Genomic DNA, 27,384 nt, shown 5'->3' on the forward strand with positions numbered 1-27,384 from the left:
CCTGTTTTTTCCCCCTTCTTTCCTTATTTTGCCGCTGTGTGTGTATAAACCAACCGTGTCAAGCACAACACATGGACTCCAATTTCCTTGTACGGCTAAACAGAGGAGCTACTTTTAAACATTCAATTAAGAAAAAAAAAATAATAAATATATATCATTTTCCAGTAACGTGAGGATACAACAAAATGCACAACTCACTTTTGAAATCCAACATCCAATCAATGCTTTTTAAAATGATTTATAAGATGCAGAATTTTTTCAGCTGCCTAAAATCATTCACTAATTCAAGCTAAAGGACAAAATACAATACATATTTAGGAATACTCTCTTTTAAAAGACCAGTTTAAAGAAAAAAAAAGTGGCGCATTTTCCACATCAGGGCAGAAAACGTCATCTACCCCGTGGATCTGAGGTGGGACCAAGTACTAACATTTGCTGTAAAGCATCTTCACATTCTTTAGTGTAAAAGCTACAAATTTTATATTTTAAAAAGCTAAATTTCTCCAGCATCTTATTCTACACGGGTGTAAATTCTTAACTGGATTTTACTCTAGAATAACATAAACAAAATACATTTATATATATATATATATTTATAATATAGCAGTGCATGGAGGAGTACAGCTAGTGTGCTCTTCCCCACAACAATAAACAGGAGCGAAGGACAGAGAGAAAGTACCAAAAACAAAGTATCAAGTCCTTAAGTAGCCAAGCTGCCTCTTGTTCAGTTTTGGAGATGTTGCTGGAATAACAAAAAGAGAAGGATGCAAACAACCTGGTTCTCTTTATCAATAAGAACAGGTCATCTTCTACCTTGCTCAGTTTCTCGCTTCTGTTCTCAGGAACAGGGTGGACGGTGGTGTGAGGAGGTCAGAGGGGTCACGGGTGTCCAGTGCCACCCACAGAGAACGAGGAGGACAGTGACTGAGGGAAAGATGTCATCAGAAATGATGGAGGGATCGATGAGCCTTTAGATCTTTGCAGGCTACTGTTCCCTCTGTGAGCTAGAACCCTGTAGACCCTTGACCTAGACTTTCAGATCCTAGATGGCCTCCACACGAAGCTTCTTCCTGTTTGGGGGCTCCTCGGACTCCGACTCAGAGCTGGAGTCTGAGCCTCCGTCGAACGCCGACACGGCGCTGCCTTTGGGGTTGGTGTACAGGCTGCTGTCGGATGACGGGTAGTTGGCCTGGAGCTGGGCGGAGCCTTTCACCTTCTCCAGAGCACGGACTGCATGTGAGCACAGCAAGTTAAACTACATCCATAGGTACCAAGAAGAATTTAAAATACTGATATAAAAAAGTACTTCATTGATTTAAAAAAATAAATAAATAAAAAAAACTTATAAACATCACCTCTCAATATGTAAATGTATTTCTAATGTCACATTTTAACATCTTTTTTTTGGTGCAGTCTGTGTAAAATTGCTTACAACTGTGATTAACGAGTGTCTGTTCTGTAAATTTATCTCCACAGAGACGAAACTCGCAAAAAGAAGCTTTATAATAAACCTAATTTCTGAACCAACAACGGGAAAGGAAAAGTACACTTTTTCCAACCTTAGTGGCATTAAAATGTCACAAATGATACAGTAATTAGAAGACGATGATTCGCGCCGAATATTTCTGCAGAAATTTACGCAGCGACAAACGTAGACACGTCACACATACAGCATGGTACAAAGCTGATAGTCCGGGCTTATGTAGGCCCTGAGACCCCATGGTTACCCCTAGACACTGCAGCAGGAAACGGATGAGAGTCTATGCCTCCATCCGGACATGCCAGTCCATTACAGGTTACATCTCCAGTCAAGGCTGGTACCCATTTTCTTCTGGGCGGACCAGGGCAACATCGGTTAAGTGTCTTATCAGACAGACAGGTTCAGTGACCAGGAATCAAACATAGGTCTACATACTGGCAGCCCAACTGCTATCCCAATAATTAAAATCTGCAAAAAGAGAAAAAAAAGTTCAAATAACTTGATGTGCAGCCACATTAAAAAAATAAAGATTTTTTTTTAGGTGATAAAACAACCAGGTAATCTGGTATTTGTAGTCATGTTATTATTGAGTGATTATTGCCAAATGTCCATTTTGTCACTCACTCACTCGTCTTCAACCACTTTTCCGGGTTCGGGTCGCGGGGGCAACAGCTCCAGGAAGGGGACCCCAGACTTCCCTTTCCTGTGCCACACTGACCACCTCTGACTGGGGGATCCCAAGGTGTTCCCAGGCCAGTGTGGAGATATAATCTCTCCACCTAGTCCTGGGTCTTCCCCTGGGGTCTCCTCCCAGATGGATGTGCCTGGAACACCTCCCTTGGGAGGCGCCCAGGAGGCATCCTTAGCAGATGCCCAAACCACTTCAGCTGGTTCCTTTCAACGCAAAGGAGCAGCGACTCTACTCCAAGCTTCTCACCCTATCTCTAAGGGAGATACTAGCCACCCTCCCAAGGAAGCCCATTGCGGCCGCTTGTACCCGCGATCTAGTTCTTTCGGTCATGACCCAACACTCATGACCATAGGTGAGAGTAGGAACAAAGATTGACCAGTAGATCAGAGCTTCGCCTTTTGGGTCAGCTCCCTTTTCGTCACAACAGTAAGGTAGAGCGATTGCAATACCGCCCCTGCTGTGCAGATTCTCCGGCCAATCTCACGCTCCATCGTCCCCTCACTCGTGAACAAGACCCAGAGGTATTTGAACTCCTTCACTTGGGGCAAGGCCGTATTCCCTACTCGGAGTAGGCAATCCATCTGTTTCCTGCTGAGAACCATGGGCTCAGATTTAGAGGTGCTGATCCTCATCCCAGCCGCTTCACCCTCGGCTGCGAACCGATCCAGTGAGTGTTGGAGGTCACTGGCCGATGAAGCCAACAGGACCACATTATCTGCAAAAAGCAGTGATGAGACCCTGAGCCCACCAAATTTGAAACCCTCCTCCCCCCCAACTACGCCTCGGTATACTCCCATAACTATGGCATACTCCAAGGCACCCTCCAGGATCCTTGTGAGAATTAAGAGCTGGTCGGTTGTTCCACGACCAGGACAGAGCCCGCGTTGTTCCTGTTCAATCTGAGGTTCGACTATCAGCTGAACCCTCCTTTCCAGCACCCTGGAGTAGACTTTACCAGGGATGCTGAGTAGTGTGATGCCCCTGTAGTTGGCACACACTCTCTGGTCCCCCTTTTTAAATATGGGGACCAGCACCCCAGTCTGCCACTCCTTAGGCAGTGTCTCAGACCTCAACGCAATGTTGAAGAGACATCTCATCCAAGACAATCCCTCCACACCAAGAGCCTTCAGCATTTCTGGACAGATCTCATCAACCCCCGGGCCTTGCCACTGTGGAGTTGTCTGACTACCTCAGTGACTTCCACCAGGGAAATTGATGAAAATTCTCCATCAGCTTCCAGCTCTGCCCCTACTATAGAGGGTGCTCCAGTCTGATGCAGGAGTTCCTCAAAGTGTTCTTTCCAGCGCTGGATTACATCCTCAGGTGAGGTCAACAGAGTCCCATCCTTACTGTAGACAGCTTGGATAGCTCCCCATTTTCCCCTCCTGAGGTGCCTCAAGATCCGCCAGAAGCACCTTGGTCCCGACCGAAAGTCCTTCTCCATGGTTGCTCCAAACTCCTCCCACACCCGCTGCTTTGCCTCCCCCACAGCAGAGACTGGTGCCCTTCGGGCCTGTCGGTACCTTGCAACTGCCTCTGGAGTTCTCTGAGATAACATATCTCAGGAATCAAGGACGCCTTCTTCAGTCGGACAGCTTCCCTGACCACCCGTGTCCACCAGGGTGTTCGAGGGTTGCCACCCCTGGAGGCACCTAAGACCTTCAGGCCACAGCTCCCCGCTGCAGCTTCAGCAATGGAACCTCCACAGGGATGCTAGAGAAGCTCTGCTGGAGGTGTAAGGTGAAGATCTGTCCGACAGTGGCCTCCTCCAGATGTTCCCAGTTCACCCGCACTATCCGTTTGGCCTTACCAGGTCTGTCCAAAGTCTTCCCCCACCCTCTGATCCAACTCACCACCAGATGGTGATCAGTTGACAGATTTGCCCCTCTCTTCACCCGAGTGTCCAGAACATGCAGCCTCAAATCAGATGATACAATCACAAAATTGATTATCGATCTTCAGCCTAGGGTGCTCTGGTACCATGTACAGTTATGAGCATCCTTATGTTCGAACATAGTGTTCATTATGGACAGTCCGTGACTAGCACAGAAGTCCAATAACAAACGACCATTCAGGTTTAGATCAGGGAGGCCGTTCCTCCCAATCACAACTCTCCAGGTGTCTCTGTCATTGCCCATGTGTGCGTTGAAGTCCCCCAGCAGAACAATGGAGTCCCCCACCGAAGCCCCATACAGGACTCCATTCAGGGACTTCAAGAAGGCCAAATACTCCAAAATGTTGTTCGGTGCATATGCACAAACAACAGTCAGAGTCCCCCACCCAAAGATGCAGGGAGGCGACCCTCTCGTCTACTGGTGTAAACTCCAACATACTCAGCCAGGGACTTGTGAGTATCCCCACACCCGCCCGGCACCTCACCACTTGGGCAACTCCAGAGAAGTTGGAGTTGGGGAACTCCAACTTCTCTGGAATTGGGCAACTCAGTTCCCAAGTTACCTATCAAGGAGAGTGGTTCCCTATCAACCACTCTCCTTGATAGGAAACCACTCTCCTCTATCAAGGAGAGTGGTTGCGGAGCCGAGGCTGTGTGTGGAGCCGAGGCCCACCAGATGTAACTGGTATCGCTCCACCTCCCACACAAGCTCCGGCTCCTTCCCCCACAGCGAGGTGACGTTCCACACCCCCAGAGGTAACCCCTGCCACCTGGGTGTGGTCCGTTGAGGCCCTCAACTTTCACTGCCACCCAAAGGACAGGCCTCTCGCCTGAGACCAATTTGCCATGGGAGACCCTACCAGGAGCACAAAGGTTCCAGACAACACAGCTCTCAGGTCGTGGTGGAAAGGTTTTCTCCACCACGATAAGGTGATGGTTCCCGGAGAGGTTCCCATTTTGTCATATACTGAAAAAATTATTTTAAATTTGAAAACAATGGTTCGAACTAGGCCTGCGCGGTTTATCCGGTACATGGTATAATTTTGGCCGATGGTAGAGATTTGGACTCCACCGACTAATCGCGATAACAGTCGTGAGGTGGCTGTGTGTGTGAACCAGTATGCTGTGGCGGAGAGGGGTGTTCTGAGCTGACTCTCACTGCTGTTCACGTACGTTTGTGAGATGCCTGTTCTGTCGCTGACATTAGCAAAGCCGTTCTTTATTTATTTCAGATGACGCACTGGGGGAAGGAGGAGGCTCTGTCACGACCTGAATCAAACATTTGAGAAAGCGCCACGTTAAATAACAAGGTTTTTTTTTTTTTTAACTGGATTAGAAAGACAAAATTAGCCAGGTAATGTCAATTTACCCAGACTGACATTAAGTATTTTTTATAAAATGTTGTGGTGGTTTCGTGTTGAGTTTTGTAAATGAGGAAGTGACCATCCTGAAAGTGCTTCATGTATTCAGAGCAGGTGTGCCATCTCGTGTTCAAGAGATGAAACTTCAGCCGCTGACCATAAATTTATTTTATTCTTTCACCAAAACTTCAAATCTAGGCTTGCATCTTAGATGTACCTTCTGGCAAATTGTACCAGTAGTTTTGAGATCTGCACAACAAATGTTTTCAAAATTACATAATATTTGTTTTTATTTTTTGTTGTAATTTTTATTTATTTATTTTCATCAATTTACCTTTGCTAAGGGACCTATTCAGAAACATCTTTTTGTTTTACATTTAAGTTTATATTGCGATACATACTGTTACCATGAAGGGATTCAATTTATACCGCAATATGAACTTTACATCATACCGTGCAGCCCTAGCTCGAACGTGACCTTTAATTTAAACAAGAGTCCTCAGAAGATGTCATATCCCCCGGGTCCCCACAAGTCAGTAACAGAAAGTATCAGGGGATCACTCAAGTACACTCTTACAGTGCATCCGGAAAGTATGAACAAAACAGAGTGAATTCCTTTTTTTCCCCCTCAAAATTCTACTCAAAACACCCCATAATGACAACATGAAAAGGTGTTTTAATCAAATTTTTGCAAATTTATAAAAATAAATAAAATCACATTTACATAAGTAAATCTTTGTGCAGTTTTGTCCATTCCTCTTTGCAGCACCTCTCAAGCTCCATCGGGTTGGATGGGAAGCTTCGGTACACAGCCATTTTCAGATCTCTCCAGAGATTGGATTCAGGTCTGGGATCTGGCTGGGTCAAAGTGCTCTGGAGCAAGTTTTCATCTAGGATGTCTCTGTACATTGCTGCATTCATCTTTCCCTCCATCCTGACTCGTCTCCCAGTTTCTGCCACTGAAAAACATCCCCACAGCATGATGCTGCCACTACCATGCTTCACTGTAGGGATGGTGCCTGGTTTCCTCCAAACATGATGCCTGGCATTCACACCAAAGAGCTCAATCTTTGTATCATCAGAACAGAGAATTTTGTTTCTCATGGTCTGAGAGTCCTTCAGGTGCCTTTTGGCAAATGTCAGGCAGGCATCATGTGCCTTTTACTAAGGAGTGGCTTCCATCAGGCCACTCTACCATACAGGTCTGACTGGTGGATTGCTACAAAGAAGGTTGTCCTTTTGGAAGGTTCTCCTCTGTCCATAGAGGAATGCTGGAGCTCCGACAGAGCGACCATCAGGTTCTTGGTCACCTCCCTGACTAAGGCCCTTCTCCTCTGATTGCTCAGTTTAGACGGGCGGTCAGCTCTAGGAAGAGTCCTGGTGTTTCCAAACTTCTTCCATTTACAGATAATGGAGGCCACTGTGCTCATTGGGTCCTTCAAGCAGCAGACATGTTTCTGGATCCTTCTTCAGATTTGTGCCTCGAGACAATCCTGTCTCTGAGGTCTACAGACAATTCCTTTGACTTCATACGTCATTTGTGCTCTGACATGTACTGTCAACTGTGGGACCTTATATACAGACAAGTGTGTGTCTTTCCAAATCATGTCCAATCAACTGAATTTACTCAGTCTCAGGTGGACTCCTATTAAGCTGTAGAAACATCTCAAGGATGATCAGTGGAAACAGGAGACACCTGAGCTCAATTGTGAGCTTCATAACAAAGGCTGTGAACCCTTATGTACATGTGGTTTCTTCAGTTTTTTTTTTCATTTTTAACAAATTTAATAGATTTGAAACGTCTCAAAAACCCTTTTCACATTGTCATTATGGGGTACTGTGTGTAGAATTTTGAGGAAAAAATGAATTCCATCCATTTTGGAATAAAGCTCTAACAAAATGTGGAAAAAGTGAAGTGCTGTGAATACTTTCTGGATGCACGGTATGCTAAATATGAAGGAAACTGGTCAACTGTTTCTTGAGATATCACACTAAAAGGAAAGACAGACTGCCATGCTGATGGCTATATCCCCCCATATTTCATGCCAGGGGATAAAAATAAAATCATCTTTGAGCAACAATGTTTGGATGTTGCAAATTCGGTGTGATTTTCTGTTGACACACTGATGAAGAAAATCCATCAACCTATCAAAAGGTCTGGAGGACCTAAAACCTTTGCACAGCACTGTATTGTAACAAAAGCGGAAAAGTCCTGAAAGGGTCCCTATAAAAATCCTATAAAAGTCCAATAACATTTTTTTTATTTATATCAACAACTATCTTAGATTAGTACATAGTAATTTTTGGGAGTTTCTGTGGGTCACATGGGCTTACAATGTATTTTTTAAGAAATACTTTACACTTTAACAAAGCGCTTTGGAAAAGCACTAAATAAATGCAGTCCGTTTAAGAGGGCAGATGGCGGCCAATCTGAGAGGAGCCACCAGCAGACTGCTCCCCAGTGCTGAAGCTGAGAGCTGATTTCTAATAATGAATTAAATCTAAATTCTGCAGGTTTCCAGTTTGAAGAAGAAAAGCATGTGGAGAGGAACAGACACCGAAATAAGGACTTCCACTGAGTCACGTGATGATTAGTGTGTATATTAGTTAGCAGGTTATCTCAAAAAGACTTTGATAACATTTGGGTCTTGATTCAAATCCTGAATTTTCCAAAAAATTCTTTGGTTGAAAATGATCAAAGAGCTAAAACGATGACTACGACAGTGTGTTTGGATCAGAGCTTTACCTTGCTGCTCCAGCAGCGCGTTTTGCCTCTTGAGGTCATCAATGTCCTGCTGGTGGGTGTGGTTTTTCCGTCTCATGTACTGGATGTATTCTGTGGCTTTGTCTAGGATTTGAGCTCGAGACGCCTGTTTGGTAGACTGCTGTTAGTGACACATGCAAAAATTCAAGCGGTGACGCAAACAAACAGTGGTATCACATTTCAAACACAAAGCTACTGTGTTCTTGTCACTGTACGACAAAAACAAGGTCCAAAGGCCGGTACACCGCACCATCACACACAAAAAAAAAAACAGCTACCTAAGCCCCGCCCCCAAACATCTCCAACAAATCCATCTGGCTTTAAAAGGCAAAGTCACGAACCTCAACTTTGACATTGTTACATCTTTAAAGATCAGGAAAAAAAAGCCCTGATGATTGACTGAACTGATTAAAACAGATTGTACTGTACAAAGTTCAACAAAAATGCCAACATTGCCAACTACGTATGGTGGATGACGTCAGCCACCAGAAGTAGTAAAAATAAATGCGACCCCTTATTAAACAATCTAAGATATTTTCACATTTGAAGCACCTGAACACTGATAAAAGTGGTCCTACAGGAAACACATCTCCATGATATACAACCCCTGGCAAAAATTATGGAATCACCGGCCTCAGAGGATGTTCATTCAGTTGTTTAATTTTGTAGAAAAAAAAGCAGATCACAGACATGACACAAAAGTCATTTCAAATGGCAACTTTCTGGCTTTAAGAAACACTATAAGAAACCAAGAAAAAAAGATTGTGGCAGTCAGTAACAGTTACTTTTTAGACCAAGCAGAGGGAAAAAAATATGGAATCACTCAATTCTGAGGAATAAATTATGGAATCACCCTGTAAATTTTCATCCCCAAAACTAACACCTGCATCATATCAGATCTGCTCGTTAGTCTGCATCTAAAAAGGAGTGAACACACCTTGATGATATGGGGCTGCATGTCAGGTAAAGGCACTGGGGAGATGGCTGTCATTACATCATCAATAAATGCACAAGTTTATGTTGATATTTTGGACAATTGAAAGGATGTTTGGGGATGATGAAATCATTTTTCAAGATGATAATCATCTTGCCATAGAGCAAAAACTGCAAAAACATTCCTTGCAAAAAGACACAGGGTCAATGTCAATGAGCAGATCTGATTTGATGCAGGTGTTAATTTGGGGGATGAAAATTTACAGGGTGATTCCATAATTTTTTCCTCAGAATTGAGTGATTCCATATTTTTTTCCTCTGCTTGGTCTAAAAAAGTAACCGTTACTGACTGCCACAATCTTTTTTTCTTGATTTCTTATAGTGTTTCTTAAAGCCAGAAAGTTGCCATTTGAAATGACTTTAGTTTTGTGTCATGTCTGTGATCTGCTTTTTTTCTACAAAATTAAACAACTGAATGAACATCCTCTGAGGCCGGTGATTCCATAATTTTTGCCAGGGGTTGTAGATTATTTTAGACTCAATAATCCATGGGTAGGTGATGTTTTCATTCTTCTTTTAGTTCTAAAGTCAGAGAAGTATCCAACCTTAATTAATAAGAGGGTTTAGTTCACAACTCCCAACATGATAGCTGATAAGAACAGCAGATATTTGATAACTGCAAGTAATTTATTTCACAATCCAGTTTCATTAGTAAACATTTACGCCTCAAACTTGGCTTATCCGGATTTCATAAATAAATTATTTGGCACTCTCCTTTTTCTCTCTTGTGTCATCTTTAGATCGTTCCCTTCCTTGCGTCCTCACTCAGTCCTCTATGTCTAAATCAGTATCTGATTGGTTTGTAGATCTTTGAAGAGTTGTTAACCCACAAACAAGGGCTTAGTCCTTTTTTCTCATGTACATCTGTTGTGTGGGCCGCTGAAGAAGAGGTACTGCTGGCCCACCACCACCAGAGGGCACCCTGCCTGGAGTGCGGGCTCCAGGCACCAGAGGGCGCTGCCGCCTCACAGGAGCAGCCGGGGTGACAGCTGTCACTTGTCACCTACGACAGCTGTCCCCAATCATCTGATCTTCAGTGGTATATCAGCAAGATGACATCTCCACCTCTTTGCCGAGATATCGCTCTACCAGGGAGGTAACGTTCTCAGCTGACTGTGTTGACTTTCTGACAGGAATATCTATTGCTTGTGTGTGTTGGACAGCAGATATTCTGTTTCTTTTTTCGACGAGAGGTGAAGGTGGTTTTCCCACCGTACGTGTTGCTGGGTGCACACGCACCCACATCTAACTGTTTTTGTTCCTCGCCAGCAGTACCAGATCCGACAAGCGGAGGCAGTGGCCACCTGGGAGTTCGGGACTTGGTGGCTCCATTATTCCCGGGGTTCGGTGGCGGAGGAAATCGTGTGGTTCCGGTTCTGCTTTGGACGGACGTCTCTTATCTTCGAGCCTGCCCACGTGACACATTTTTTGTGAATTGACTACTTGTCTACAATTGTAATTCGCCGTGTTGGTTGTGCTTCTTCACAACAGTAAAGTGTTGTTATTTGACTTCCTCCATTGTCCGTTCATTTGCGCCCCCTGTTGTGGGTCCGTGTTCCTACACTTTCACAACATACATCATTCCTATTCCTGTACAGATTACTTTGTCACTGATAGTTCTTTAATGTCTCGGGTGAATTCCTCAGAGTATCGTAATTATCATCTCAGATCATGCCCCTCTTAATCTCAATATAAAATTTAAAGATCAACCTTGTTTTTTTCTCTCCATGGAGGTTCAATCCTTCTATTACTATCTGATGTCAAGTTTAATACTTTCAATACAATTTTGTCTTTGTTGCAGAGGTTTGCTTCATTTTCAGGCTATAAAATCAATCTATTAAAGATTCAATGTAACACAAAAAATTCTTTAGCCATTTCACTCAGCCAATCTTATATCCCTTTCACATTCAACCCATCAGGGTTTAAATTTTGGGGAATAGTGTTACTCAGCCAATTGTGTTCCCCTGGTTGCCCAGACCATCAATTCCCTCTTTGATCATGGGAAATGTGAACTCGCTGATCTCAAACAAGATCGATGAGCTGTCCGCACTGGATGTCCGCAGTGGATTTACTGTGAGAGCAGCTTGTTTATCCTTATGGAGATGTGGCTAACAGATGCTAACGTGGACCTGCTGGGATTCTCTGCTGTGAGAGCCAGACTGCTCTCACAGCTCTCAGACTGCAGGCTTACTTGTAGTTCCTAGGGTTTTTAAGAGTAGAATGGGAGGCAGAGCCTTCAGCTTTCAGGCTCCTCTCCTGTGGAACCAGCTCCCAATTCAGATCAGGGAGACAGACACCCTCTCTACTTTTAAGATTAGGCTTAAAACTTTCCTTTTTGCTAAAGCTTATAGTTAGGGCTGGATCAGGTGACCCTGAACCATCCCTTAGTTATGCTGCTATAGACTTAGACTGCTGGGGGGTTCCCATGATGCACTGAGTGTTTCTTTCTCTTTTTGCTCTGTATGCACCACTCTGTATTTAATCATTAGTGATTGATCTCTGCTCCCCTCCACAGCATGTCTTTTTCCTGGTTCTCTCCCTCAGCCCCAACCAGTCCCAGCAGAGGACTGCTCCTCCCTGAGCCTGGTTCTGCTGGAGGTTTTTTCCTGTTAAAAGGGAGTTTTTCCTTCCCACTGTCGCCAAGTGCTTGCTCACAGGGGGTCGTTTTGACCGTTGGGGTTTTTACGTAATTATTGTATGGCCTTGCCTTACAATATAAAGCGCCTTGGGGCAACTGTTTGTTGTGATTTGGCGCTATATAAATAAAATTGATTTGATTTTGATTTGATTTCACTTGGAAACACATGTGCAGACTTTTACCATTCCAAACACACTGTGACTATGACGACGTCACACATACATCATGAAATTATACCAAAATTGATAGGAAAGGGCCTTTTCCAAGTCTCCTTCAAAATCAATAATAGTAGAAAAGGTGATGTCAACCTTATTTCAATGCTAAGCTAATGTGGTATAAATGGCATCATCACTAAAATGCCATGAAATGCCACTAATGAAAACACATTTAATGGACGTCTGCAGTATTATGAGTATACACATAAAGGGCAGCATCCCTGCTTTGAATTTAATATGTTTTTTGTGAAGCCAACTGTGGCATCAGACGGAATACGTATGTGGGCAAACAAAATTCTTAGTAGCTGAGAGTCCTACAATAGAAAAAATGTAGAATTATATAGAAACACATAATGCCAAAACCAGAATAACGAGCAACACAGATTTATGAGCGCTTTAGAACATTTCAAACATTTTTACACAGTGCTGTACATTTAAATGAAGTAAAGATATGCAACGACACAAATGACAAAATACACTTTTATTTGATTAAAGTTTTACCAACCTTTTCTCCCTGAAGGGCGGGGACAGAGTCACGCAGGCTGTGAAAGCTGTCTTTGATGTGATCCCTACGTTTGCGCTCCAGTGCGTTGTGGTGTGCCCGTTTGTCTGCCTGCAATGAGAGAGTCACAAGGCCTTGAAACGTGGTAGCACAGCAGCATGTAACGGACAGCGAGCGTTTGGCCGTCAACAGTCATCCACACGACTGCTGTGCTGCCAATACACAGCAATACACTGTCGTCTGTTTTTCTACAAATATCACATTATACAACAGAATGTGAGTTACATCACGTGGAATATATTGTCTACACTGTGCACATAAACCACATTGGAATTACCTAATGCCCTGTGACTCGCTAAAACAGTTTTGATAAAAATGTACTTTTTGCAAATTAGTATAGCTGCATCACTGTGTGTATATATATATATATATATATATATATATATATATATATACACATACACACACATACAAGGTCTGTTAGAAAAGTATCCGACCTTATTTATACCTTCGTGTGCAGGCGTTAATTTTTTCACACCTGTCGAATGCGTCAGTTGCTGGCAAGCAGCCTTTGTGTGAGTTCGTGTGTTGTGCTCTCAGCGGATTTTCATTGCAAGGAAAATGACAGAACGACTGGAGCAGCGCCGCATCAAATTTTGCCAGAAACTGAGCGACAGCCAGGTGGAAACCATTTGGAAGATTCAGACGGCTTTCGGTGGCTTTTCAGTCGTGTGACTATCCAAGAAATTGTGGAAAGGTGGGCATCATTTTTCGGAGTCCAGCATGTCCTGTGAGACTTCAACACGAAGGTGCTTTTGCTCCGCCGTCAGCAGCTTCGGCACGAATTTCGCCGCCACTCTTTTCATGGCCAAATCTTCTGACACAGTAGAATGTGCCGAAAATGTGCTGATGTCCACCTCTTCCGTAGTTTCTCGGAAAGTCACACGACGGTCCCGCATCACCACACCGTTCACTTTGGAAATGATCTGGTCATTTCAGCATGTTGATGGCCGACCGGAGCGTGGCTCGCTCTCCACTGTTGTGCGGCCGTCTATAAACCGGTTGTACTGCTCCTTAATCTGTGTGATGCCCATAGGATCGTCACCGAAAGCCGTCTGAGTCTTCCGAATGGTTTCCACCTGGCTGTCGCCCAGTTTCTGGCAAAATTTGATTCAGTAGCACTGCTCCAGTCGTTCCGTCATTTTCCTTGCAATGAAAAACCACCAAGAGCGCTACACACATCCTCACACAAATGCTGCTTGCCAGCAAATGATGCAATCGACAGGCGTGAAAAAATTCACGCATGCACACGAAGGTTCAAGGTTGGCTCATGCAAGCATGCTTGATTCAAATCCATCAGGTTTTTGCAAAAAAAAATAAATAAATAAATAAAGGTTGGATACTTTTCTAACAGACCTCATAAACATATATAAATAAACACAGTCTAAATATCAAGTCTCTTGTCAAGTATTTTTGAGTTACGGCAAGTGGAAGAATTTCTGCAAATTAGCAGCCAAATTAGCGCACTGGTACATAACATCTTGTTGAGCTACATTAAAACACATTCTGAAAACCAAGAACCATCTTTTCTCAAGTAATGGTAAAAAAAAAAAAAAAAAATCCTTATGAATACGCAAATACAAGCATGCCTGTGTGTGCATGCGCACAAACACACACAAAATGCCAAGATACGTCAAGTCTCCTCTACTGGGGCCACAGCATTTATAAGCTTACTGTTGGCTTGATCACTTTAGGTAATACGTTTGGGGATATTTACAGATGTTTGTCTTTTGACAACTCCAAAATGTTACTCCCCCATGATCAATGATTAATTTTTGGATTGACACCAGTGTCTCATCTTCTTTCACCAAAGTGATAAAATCCATTACTTGGGGGGGGGGGGGAAGGGGGGGAGTGAGATGCAAATTAGGGCTGCCACGACGAGTGGACTAGTCACGACTACGTGGACTACTGAAACCGTTGACAACTAATTTAGTAGTTGCTTTGAACCTTGAACCAATGAATCAGTGCTCCGATCCGCTGTTTCGTTGGTTCTTTGAGTCACTGATCTTCAGAAGTGGCAACTCTGCTTCTTATCCCCTCTCAAAGTCATTAAAATATGTCAACCGTCGTCACTTTTGTGGGGATTAAAGTGACTGAGACTCCTGTCTTGTTGCGAGAAACGAGAATCGTCCTCCGTTCCGTTGCTCCAAACGCTGCGCCGCCGAGTCAAGTTAGCAAGATAGAGTACGCACAAAATTAATCATTTCAAAGCAAATCGCCATTTAAATCAAATGACACCTCTTTCCAAATATTGTAGTGCAAACAATAAACTGCAATCAAAATGTATTTTTTCGTCCCAAAATGAGACGTCCTGGCTGATGTGCAGCAGCCCAAGACTGTATGGCTGCAGACCTGCAGACTCCAGCAGCGAGCTGACCTGAGCTCAGACATATGGAGAGGCAATCATGCCATTAATGTCGGAAAGGAAATGCTTTAGACAAAAACTACAGATTTTTTTCTATCTTATGTGCAGAGATCAAGGATCCACCATGTAGTTTATTATGTCCAGAGATCAAGGATCCCGTGACCAACTTCATATTTATTTACTTTAAGACTCAATAAAATGTTGTTGACATAGAAAACCTGTAAAGCCTACTTTTAGTACACAGAAAAGTCACAAGAGGTATTGTTAAGGGAATCGATTATGAATCGGATCGATAAGCGATGATCGATAATGGTATCAATATCGATAAAATGCGATAAGCTGTAATTTACGTATGATCCGACTAATCAACTAATCATAAAAATAATTGTTGACTAAGTCAACTATCAAAATAGTCGTTTGTGGCAGCTCTGATTTTGAGTGGTTTTAGATGCACAAAGAAAGAATAATAGACAAAAAAAAAAGACATTTATGCTGTAATATCAAAGTTCTTTTTTAAATGTTTCTCTCAAAGTCTAAGTTCACAAAATAAATAATGTTAAAGGTTTAAAAACACATTAATGATGGGCATATAGCATTTGTTCTCTTCCTCAAAAATGACACACTACCTTTTAGTAATCATGTGAATCAGGAGTTTCAGTTTTTCTGTCATGACAGTTTTTTCCCAACAATTTTGAGTTGGATAGCATTACTTTTTTTAAACAATATAACCTCCAATTGTCTTGTTTCAACAAAAGCTGAACCTGGACTGAATTGATTGTCAGTTTTTTACTCTCCTGATTCCTGATTCACTGAGGCTTCTCCCCTCTCGCTGTCTCTCCTCTGCCCCCCCACCAGCGTTTTCATTGTTTTTGTAAACGGGGAGCCTTTAAACTGTAAAATAAACTGTAAACTTCTGAGTGTATCAGTGTAGAAGCAACTCTGGATTACTAAACATTTTGATGGAGGATTTTTTTTTTTCTTTAAATCAGAGCAGATTAGGGGTTATTTTTGTAATAGAGTATTTTATTGATTATTCTGGCGATTAAGCGAATAATCGGATAAAAAGTACTTTTACGTTTTTAAACAACAGTCCAGGGCTCTCCCTACTAAGCAATGGCACAATGCCCTGCGCCAAAGTCTTGACATTTTGCTGAAATGGAGATGGGATGTGTCTTTCTGTTTTGTTTTAACCATATTTAAGTTTGTTTTTTTTTTTTATGTTGGTGGACTGGGTTCCTGCATGATTTTTTTTTTAAATCCCTCTTTCTCTACGATTCAGCAGATGCATTTCAGCTGGAGGTTGAACATGCAAGCCTCACAGTCACTTTTTTAAATTTTATTTTAGTTACAGTGTTTGTGAAGCATTGTGTGTTGCCCAAAAAAGCGAAAATTAAAAAGCAAAACACTCAGTGTGAGTCTGAGCAAAACACAGTTGAAAGAGTGGGCTTTTGCTAAGAGGATCTTCTTTCGGAAACTGTTTGTCAATGTGGCCGGGGACGGAGCTGTAGCTGTGTGAGGTGAGAGAAAGCAGCTGCCGCCAGGCAAACAGTCCCTCCCCACGTAGAGCGGACCGTGTGTTTTTTTAAAACTAGACAAACACACTGCTTTGCTTTAAATGCACAGTAGGTCTATTTCAGATGATCAATGTGGACCGTCTTTCTCTCAAAAGGCTATTTTTTTTTTTTTTTTTAACTCTGTGTGTCATGTTGGAAAGGTGTAGCCATTGTTGCTAATTTGATCAGCTGTTATGCTCTAGTCTTCTTCTGTTTTTTTTTTCCTGGGGACGTTGCAGCGCCACACACTGGCCTGGCACATGTACTACAATGTTAAACGAAGCTCTGAGGCACAGAATTTGCCTTGAATATTTTTTGTAATCGAATTGTTCGACTAATTGCTTCAGCCCTAGACCAGATAGAGATGCACAGTATCTCCGCTCTGATCTGCTTTCACCATTCTGTGGCTTCACAGACGCAAACCACACGCACGCCATGTGTTGAGGGAGGGGAGTGTGAAACCCATGCACACGTGTTGTGGGGGAAGCAGACACTCTGGCACGCCACATACGTACTTGGCAACTTCACAGCCGTGGGAGCACTTTCACCGTCACCTCGATAGTGATTGTCTGCTGACTGTTTTCGTGCTGACAGCACAAATGGCCACACATTTTCTAAGTGCCAAGCGAACGGTGTAGATGTTCAAGTGTGTCACCTGGAATTTGGCCGACACCTGCCATGAGAGGGTTTGATGGGCTCTCACAGGGCACACTCTTTCAGCTGCTGGTGTGCGCAAATAGTTGTAGCAACAATGTACGAGGCGTTAGAGGCAGCTATGATTTTACACATATTGCATATGATTCCTGCTTCATGTGCAATTCAACCACATTCATACTGTGTGAAGGGGCCCTTAAATGTGTTTTTTCACTTCCTGTTGCCATGTTTTCTCTTGTGATAAGCAACATGTGTGAGCCTCCACTCAACAAAAACGGGGGTTCTCAAACTTGTTAGTCTGCACTAGCATCGAGCAGTGTACTGGTGAGCCGCCATGGATTCATTGTCTTTTTTCTTTCAGTCTTCCATCCATACTGCTCTCATGTAAACATCAACTCATTGTTGCAGATAATTATCCACTAATTCACATGGCAATGAATGAATGAATTAATGAATGAATAAATCAATGCACACATTATGCCAGGTAACTGGCTTATTAACTAAAATCACAATTTCACACAAAACTGCCCATAGCCTCCAAAAAAAAAAAAAAAAAAAGTCAAAGACCCAAAACATATCTGCATGGTGATTTCAAACATAACGCTTTAAGATGGCTGCTGCAGTCACATAAAAACGCAAACAGCTGCTGCTGCATTACAACTTCTTTTTAGGCCAAACATCCCGGCCTCCAATCAGATCTGACTGCAGCTTAATCCACACTGTCACCAGGCTGAAATTCAAGACCAACAACCAGTCAGTCTGTGCAGCGCAAGTCATCATCATCATCTCATTTAAGTCACCTCTGACAAAAGCCCAAACTAAACATCAGCAATCAGAAGGAGGAATTTGGCCATGACTCAGATCAGACAAAAGGAAGAAGTTATGTAATCTGTAATCATGGTGACTCATCGTCTACAACCGAAAGAAAACTAACCTCACAACACCTCCATCACGCTCCTTTAGCTGGAAACGGTGACAGAAAATAAGATGATGGCTGTGTCCCAATTCAAAGGCTGCATCCTATGAAGGTCTGGCCTTCTGAGGTCACAGAGGATGAGCAAACCATTCTGAAACGTCTATCCCATGGAGCATTTTGCTGCATCATTAGCTTTTATGGCACAGTTTAGTAATCATTTTACAATACTTATTTATACTACATATTTAGTGTTGGGAATCTGACCTGTCTTTCTCAATCTAGCGCTTTGTAGTTTATTTGAGTGAGCTGTCAAGCCAATTTGAACAATTAACCCTCTGGGGCCCACGCTGTCATATACAGCAGCTGAGTACAAGTTTTACTAAATTATAAATGACTTTTTAATATGAGCTAGAAACGTACTTTTTTTCTGAAAAGTAAACTCCGCGGACTTTCGAGCCAGCCGTCCACCATGTTTGTACTCTTCATAGTGTGATGACGTGCACAATGTGAGTGTCCAATTGGAATTGGTTCACCGTCACATGGTTTTTCAATCTCCAATCGTAGGGCAGAGCAGCCTCAAAATCTCAAAGATTATTAAGCCCCTTTCACATTGGCGTATTCACTGAGCTGCTCATTGTGGCGTATTGTCTACGCTGAGATGAGCAGCTTTACGCCCACTTTTAGCAGCTCTACGGTGAGTTTTTTCTCTTTACGCAGCAGTATGTTGCGTAGAGAGACATAAAAGCACACTCCCTGCATGTCGGTGCGCTCATCAAACGCCCTGATCGTGGAAGTAAGGCAACTGTAAAAAAAAAACCTCATGATACAGTCCACTGTTTTCCAAATGCAGTGATGTGTTCTGCACAGCCAGCAGGAGTGAACTGGTTTTAAATAGTGGCAAGGTACATGCGACTGTGTGCACACATTAAAAAAGCGAACACACGCAGCTGCAAGTATGAAACAAACATGGAAAAAGGCTGAGTACACTCGCATTTCTGGCGTATTTAAATGAAAGAATGCTGCAATATGCAGCTCTACGAATACGCCAATGTGAAAGGGGCTTTAGGAGCAGTGACTTTGGCATGTGAATGCTGTTTGAATAGCCCTCTGGCTGCTGGCTCCATGCATAAAAGTGCAGCATTATGCACATGAACCGGGGGGTGGTGGGCCTCAAACTGTGAAGATAGGTTGTTTACAGTGCAGGAACACATTCTAAGAGAGAGTCAAACTCCATGGAAAGGGCCTTTCACAGTGGTGTATTCGTAGAACTGCTCATTACAGCGTATCGTCTACGCTGTAAAGAGCAGTTCTCTGTCCACTTCACGAGGAGGTTTTTCTCAATACACAGCAGTATGTTGAGGGCTACACGCATAGGATGGAAGAAATTAAACCTGTTTAATTTTCTTCGGCGTACAGCACAGCATGGAGCCTTCATGCGAGTACACGCAGCGCCGTGCTACTGTCCGCTATTGTGAGCCCTCCCATGCTTCAACACGGTACTGTACGTCATTTCACATCTCCCTGTTCTTCTGGAGCTATAAAAACTGCAAGATCGTTGCTTCACTTTATCATACTGGACTATTTATATGAGGACTGTTTCACTGTGTCGCATCGTTTCATAAAAGCGCTCTCTGTGTGTGTGTGTGAGTGAGAGATTTTATTTTGAGGAGTCCGAGTCTCCTTAAAATAAAACCGCTCTCTCCTCTATCAGACTCCTTAAAATAAAATAAAAGTGCTCTCGCGCGCTCTCACTCTCTCTCTCTCTGTGTGTGTCTAATTAGAGCTGTGACTCTTTAAAATAAACGCGCACTCGCTGCATGCCGGTGCGCTCATCAAACGCCCTGATCAATCAGTCTGATCAAAGCTGAAAAGAGCTGTGACTAAAATAAACGCGCACTCGCTGCATTAAAAAAATAATAATAATAATGTTACTAGTAAATGACTGTTTTTGAGCCGCACCACACCATGCAGTAGAGAACAGAGCGCACTTCCACAGAGGCAGAAAATAGCACTGAAACTGGTGCGGCATGGCACACGCGACTGTGTGCACACATTAAAACATGAACACACGCAGCTGCAAGTATGAACGAACACTGTTAAAGGCTGAGTACGCGCGTATTTCAGGCATATTTAAATGAAACACAATGCCGCAATGAGCAGCTCTACGAATACGCCACTGTGACAGGCCCTGAAGTAAAAAGTTTGTGTTGTAAGCCTTTGTGTAATAGCACAGAAATTGCTTTGAGATGTGGCATAAAGACACACAAAATGCATAGACCATTTTGTATATATTGTTCAAAATGTGCATTTGTATTCATTGTTAGAACCATTATTTTGTACAAGACTCCAAACGACCATTATAAAGTGTCAAAATAGTTGTTTATTATAATTTCCAGCTTATGATATGAAATCATGTAAAACAGGTTTTTCTGATTATCGGATTACTGAAGTGCCTGTAAACGTGACACATCAGATTATTACAGTCATCTGATTACTAACACTTACTTGATTATTATGGTCATGTAAACATGCTCCGCTGCAGGGAACTAAACACAACAGAACACCGGCACCAGTAATAATAGCCCACAGACTGTGATCTGGCTGTGGGGGGCTTGTGTACGAGAACATGCACCGTTTTGAGGATAGACCGTATTTCCGAAATGCCACAAGAAATCACAAAAATAAATAAAAATAACTTTCACCAAAACATCAAATCTAGGCTTGCATCTCAGATGTACCTTCTTGCAAATTGTATCTGAACTTTCAGGTCTTTTTAAGAAAAGTCTCCTCTATACCACTTCATCATGAAGCTGTATAACTGGGGATACAAAATATCTTAATATAAAAAAACAATAATGATAATAATATGAAAGCAAACAGAGTTGAAGAACAGTATCAGCAGATATACAAATTTAGGTATCAGGATTGGACATGAAAAATATGGATCGGTGCATCCCCCATCCAAGAAGCCTTAATCTGTAATAAATCATGTGGTTTCAGACAGACCTCTCATGTAGATTAATCAGGGAAGATGACAAGTGTATTATTTTTAAATCAAACAACAAAAAAGATGGCAGGTAATATGTCTGATTTAATTTCCTTGGCACTGCACATCCTGCGACGTGACTATTGCATGTGTTCACTGCAAAGATGACGCCCCAACATTTTTTGTAAATCCTCTGTACAACCATAATAGAGCTGAAATTAAACCGGCTTTAGTTGAAGTGCAGACATTCACCTTTAACTCAGGAAAAAGTAAGTCCCATGTAGTCCATGAGGCCCATTGGTGCCGTTTTTATCCCTGCATTCTACACTATGAAATGTCTATAATGCCTCCTGGATGGGATGTTAATACATCATAGGGTATTTCCACAGTCGAGACCTACCTTTTTACAGCTGGCCAGATTGGGACATTGTAAGTGAACAGTCTTGTCAAAGGACACACAATGCCAAACCTGAACCCAGGTCTCATATTGGTAACTTAACACTTCTAATACTAAGCTACCTGCTCTACGTCTACAGTGGAGTAGCACAGAGAAGGGCTTTCTTTAAAAGATGTGAAATTTCAGTGACAGTTTATCAGAAAGAACACTGGAGATCAGAGCCTAAATTAGATCTGTTTTCCTGCATGACAATTTTCTATGTCACTCCTCCCTGAAACTGTGCCTGGTGGTGCAACACAGTTTCCTCAATCACAGCCACAGAAGCCTATAACTCCTTCAGAGTTGTCATGTGTACATAGACACAAAGATCTTGATAAATGTCTACTGCAGACATACTCAGACTGAAGGATTATAGACAAGCTTCCATATTCACTAAGTACATGGAAAACGTGGTGGAGCACTGCCATTTTACAGAACATTGAAATATTACTTATTATTAATCAATTCTGATTGGTGAGCACGCCTAGGACATGAAGCACATGATACTTTTGATTGGTGAAAATTACTGTCTGTCAAAAGCGTGGTATGAGCTAATGGCTCCTCAGTGCCTGAAGTAATGGGCCATTTTCCCATATGATGGGCTCTTCTACGTCATCAATAATAAAGAATAAAATATATAATTCAATTAGTAATTTTTTAATCTACTGTAAGAGCCTCAACTTGAGCCAATTCAAGCTGAAGCTAAATATGATGCAAATTTAATATTTCCTTATTTTCTTATATTTCATGCCATTTAATGTTATACGAGGGGGTGCTGATAAGTTGCTGGCTTTGCCCACTTCCAGATGAAATAGAAAAACAAGTGTGCTTGCATTTGACAGCCTAATATCTTAGTATGTAACTATGCAAATATCAGGTGTTTGTGATGATTATAACTGCTTTATATTTTCGTGATAAGCTGTGATGGCAGAGGTACAAGCTAGTTTCACGTCACTGGAGTTACGGGCTGTCATGAAGTTTTTGTTTCTCCAGGGAAAGTCAGCAAAGGACGTTCACACTGAGATGTCACAAACACTAGGGGAGAAGTATCCTTCCTAAAACACTGTCAAAACCTGGATCTCTCATTTCAAGACTGGCATTTCATTGTTGAAGATGAGCCCCACAGTGGACACCCTCCAATCTCAACTGACCCGGCAACATGCGAGGCAATCCCTGAGCTGATTTTTGAGGACTATCGAATATCTGCCAAAAAGGTAGCCCAGATACTGCACATCTCCTGGGAGTGTGTTGGGTTTGTTATCACCATTATCCTAGACATGTGCAAGCATTCAGCAAAGTGGGTGTCCAAATGTTTAAACAGCGATCAGAAGAAGGAATGAGTTGAGGCATCTAAAGTGATTTTGGCCCATTTTAAAGCCGCATAGGACTTTTTGGCCAGATTAGTAACTGAGGATGAAGCCTGCCACCACATCTATGATCCAGAAACCAAGGAACAGTCAAAGGAATGGCAGCATAGTGGGCCCCCATGGCCGAAGACATTCTGCCCCCCCCCCAAAAAACCCCAAACCGTCCACTTTCTGGGACAAAGATGCTATTTTGTTGGTGGACTACCTACTACAAGGTTCTTGTATCACCAGACTGTATTATGCTAACCTCCTGGACCAGCTGAAGGAGACAATTAAGACGAAAAACCGTTGAAAGTTGACAAAAGGGATCCTTTTTCTGCAGGACAATGCGCCTGCGCACACATCTAACATTGTGGCTGCCAAATTGAACACTCTGCCTTTCCATTTGGTCCACCATCCCCTCTACTCACCTGACCTGGCTCCTTCAGACTTATCTGCTCCCTAAGTTGAAGAAACACCTGAAGGGGCATCATTTTGAGGTCATTTTTGACGTCAAACATGCTGTTGAGAGGTGGTTTGAGGCCCAACCAAAGGAACTTTATTTGAACAGTCTAGAAAAGTTGCACCAAAGCTGTACCAAGTGCATCAGTCTCAGAACGGGAATATGTTGAATAAATGTTATTTCATAACTCTGGCTCTCTTCTTTCTGGGCAAAGCCAGGAACTTAACACCCCCTTGTACATAGGTCAGAAATAATACTTAAAAGGTTAAAGTTATTAGATGGACATAGAATTAGCTCCCGTTTTCAAAACTAACCGTAACTACCTGACTGCAGCCAACAGTAGCCGGGATTCCCTGACAGATTTGTGCAAATGTTCAGTAATATTTTCAGAATATAGTCAAAGCACGATAACAAAATGACAGCGTTTCCGTGAACTGATGGGTTCTGTCACTCTAGCGAGGCTCTCATGAGGACTGTAATTCCAACAGTCATGGCAGCAGATTCCGACTACATATTGCCAGTTTTTTTTTTAATCAAATACTGTCATGTTATCTCTTATAATGTGCAACATGCTTTCTGTCTCTTCCTCTGTCAACACGTACCCTGCCCTGTATTTCAGAATGTCATGTGGCATTTTCTGTACATCATGTAGCCTGTGATTGCAGAAAAACTGTTTCCATTCCAGTGTTTTGAAATAAGGTTTATCCAATTACCTAAAAAGCCACCTCTTGCATGCTTAAAAACTTTTTTGCTATATTATTAAGGGGTTTTTGTTTTCTTAAGAATTCTCAAGTTTCCATCAAGCGTATTTTCAATTCTTTACTTCAAATTGCAAAACATGGGAAGTAATGGAAACTCAGTGACTCAATAGGTGGTTGCTACTGATATGGTACCATATGCAAACCACAAATTGCTATTAGTCCAGCACATATTGTTATGGAAAGGCAGTGGCTATCCATAATTAGCCGCATTAATACAACAAAATTCTATTTGTAAGTATCGCTTCTGATTGGTCAACCAAGTTCACCTGATTATGACTGTATGCACTTTTACTTGTTTTGTATCCATATGTAAGATGGAAGTAAAAATTTTAAATATAACTTTTGGGTATGTGTCCCTTTACAGTGGCACAGTGGAAAAAAAAACTTTTTTTTTTTTACAGTGAGAACAAAATGACTGAAGACACTTGCACAAGATGCTGACAGTGTTGCACAAAGCTCTGAGTAACTGAAAAACTCTGATCAATATGTATTCATCCTGCAGAAGTGGGAGGAGTTATACAGTCTGAGTGCCACAGGTAGGAAGGACCTGATGTGGCATTCTGTGGTGCACCTTGGTGGCCTCATTACTGGTCAACACTGTAGTCTCACAGCAAGAAGGTCCTGGGATCGCTTCCTGCACCCAATAACCACTGGAATAGGCTCCAGCTCCCCCATGACCCTTAACTAAATAAGCAGTTACACAGAATGAAATTCTGCTTTTATAGCAGACATGATTGGAGGTGAGGAGAGACTTCACCCTGGCATGTGGTACGCGCCTTAACCACAACCCATAACACGGCTGCACTATGTACGAATAGAATTTGGAATCAATAATACGGCTAAATACGAATACCGACTTTGTTATTAAAACTACTTAATATCATGGTTCATGCACAACTCGTGTAACAGATCACAGTTGAGTCGATACCAGACAAATGCAGACATCCTCATTTTTCAAATATTATATAGAACACTGGACACCTTGTTTTCTTTCAGGACCACAGGCAAAAGTTTGTTTTCTTTGTCCATTAAGTTATTTTTAGAAATGGAACGTGCAGTAGTGTTTCTGTGAAATTTCTTTGTTTTGTTTTAGGGTGATAAAAAAAAAAAAAAAAAGGATCCAACCCATGGCTTTTGTGGTCCATGACACCACTACAACCATAACCCTAAGCTTTGAGTTTGAAATTTGCCAACTACTTCCTGCACAGCTTCAACACCACGATGTCCGCCTTTATCTCATGATAATCACTGCGCTCTCTTATTGGATACCGTACTGTGAAAAAGAAATACAGCACCATATCAACAGCCACGTCATACTTAATAAGATGATACTTTAATTCTTTTTAAACTAACTATATGAAGCAGCAATTAATTTTTTTACGATCTTGTCTTCTCCAGATTCAACTGTAGGACATTCAATGGCGCTGCCTGCTCTGACAGACCGTGTAGAAGATAATCACGAGCGAAACGTCCTGCAAGACTCTTCCTGACATGAAGGTTTATGTGAAACACAGATGTGGTTACCACTCCACATGTACAGTCGCTTGCCCAGTTCCGGATCACTGCTGTAGTATTTGCGCCGCCACTTCTCGTAATCAGCACGAATAAGCTAATACTTGGTACCAATGGAAATACTGATGTTTTGTCTACAAACGACCACAAGGTCGACCGGATCCAGCCATCCTTGTGATCAGCAGAGGAATCAAAACATCCCGGTGTCTGCTGTGTGCACGTTTTCTCACTCACTCATTCCTGCAAGTTTGAAAGTAACGATCTCTAAGACATAGCAAAGGTGAGTGAGCCATTCAGTGTTTTTGGTTCTAGAGAGGGAAAATACTTATTTGGGTAGAAAATGTCAGTGTGTTATGTCTTGCTGTTTAATTGCTGCGCGCATTTATGTCCAACGCGAAAATTTGCCGGTTGTGGATCACTGAAGCAGCAGCCTCGTGTCAGGACTTGAGTCATGTGGACTTTGGGGGTCATCTCAACATCACGAATGGGCATGAATGTGGGGCTTTTATTTTAATTCGGGAGAAATCTCACCTCCACACTTCATTTTTTGCTCGTAAAAATGTATAACAGCGCCTTTCGAAGCTAAGTAAATTCTCATTTAGTAAGTATAATTTCTATGATTTTGTGTCCAAAACACATTCTCGGGCACAGTGTGTATCATTCTGCATTAGAAAGGCTCCAGCCAGATGCCAGGAATGAACACAAAGTGACACAGAGGGTCGTGATCCAGAACCGGCAAAAGTGATCCATTTCTGGCAAATGTTTGCACCACACATAATGTGGCTTCACGCTCTAAGTAGAAGCTCTACTCCACCCAGACTTTTTCAGCTAAATAACACCCAAATACCCAATACAACAATACACAATTAAAGCATATTCAGTTGCATTATGGCTCCGTATAGCGGGACTTTAAAAAAGGTGATACGGAACTGGGCAATCGTCTGTACCACAGCTGTGCACACTGCAGACTCATCCATGCAGTCCAAAAGGAAAAGGTCTCCCTTAGGTGTAACCACCTGCACGCCCACTTTTGCCTTAAAGCAAAAGTGATCACGAGCAGAATCCCCGTGCGTGGGAGTGGAGCGAAGCCATTTGCCAACCTCCACCAAACAAAGTTTATTGTTTAATTAATATTACAACGGTGATGATGACGTCACAAAACGCCTTTGCAGTGAGATAAAGCTTTGATCGTGTGGTGCCCAGCAAAAATCAAGTTATTTCACAAGGCAACACTTATTTGACAAATAATGAAGCCCTGTCATCTGATTAAATACTGGAGAAGCAAACTGATCAAATGAAGCAACTTTCGACCAGCACACATGTTTGTTATTACGCACCACAGAGTGATATCTCGGTGATTCTTCCTGCAAAGAAACAGAACAAAAAGTACAATTGTAGCCACGATTGTTCTGCAAGTCTTTCGGGTGCACTAAGTCACGAGAAAATAAAGTTAACTGAACTATATCAATGCCTCTGAAAAATGCATGTTAGTGTTTATCAAAAAAAACAAAAAAAATCTCCGGTAAGTCGAAAGCAAAGCTAGTGAGTGGCAGCTAACGCTATCTGAAAAGCTATTTTTTTTTCTAAACCACCGGCGACAAAAATATTAATATCCAAAGAGATCCTACTCACGTCACTATCGACTTCGATGTCATCGTTATCACTCATCCTTCAATAAAATCCTCTACACTAAAAGGACGGGTGGCTAAAAAACAACATGAATCAAGCTAGCAGCTATCAGACGGCTCACGATATGTTTGCACTCCTCCGTCTGTTTCCACGTGACTACAC

At 42.3% G+C, this 27,384-nt stretch overlaps 1 protein-coding gene across 5 annotated transcripts; it reads right to left on the reverse strand.

Moving 5' to 3' along the window:
• Positions 1–157: 157 nt before the first annotated feature.
• Positions 158–27,384, reverse strand: max (myc associated factor X). Of its 5 annotated transcripts, XM_034162280.1 has the most exons (6): positions 27,226–27,379; positions 26,931–26,957; positions 12,542–12,649; positions 8,173–8,311; positions 7,572–7,611; positions 158–1,230 (listed from the first exon to the last, which is right to left on the reverse strand). In XM_034162280.1, exons 1-6 carry the CDS (start codon positions 27,259–27,261, stop codon positions 1,098–1,100), a joined length of 483 nt encoding a protein of 160 aa, XP_034018171.1. In that variant the 5' UTR covers positions 27,262–27,379; the 3' UTR covers positions 158–1,097. The 5 variants fall into 5 exon arrangements, with proteins under 5 accessions (XP_034018171.1, XP_034018172.1, XP_034018170.1 ...); XM_034162281.1 differs by lacking the exon at positions 7,572–7,611 and having other exon boundaries at positions 8,173–8,296; XM_034162279.1 differs by lacking the exon at positions 7,572–7,611.

Source organism: Thalassophryne amazonica, chromosome 21 (genome assembly GCF_902500255.1).
Source record: "Thalassophryne amazonica chromosome 21, fThaAma1.1, whole genome shotgun sequence".
NCBI lineage: Eukaryota > Metazoa > Chordata > Actinopteri > Batrachoidiformes > Batrachoididae > Thalassophryne > Thalassophryne amazonica.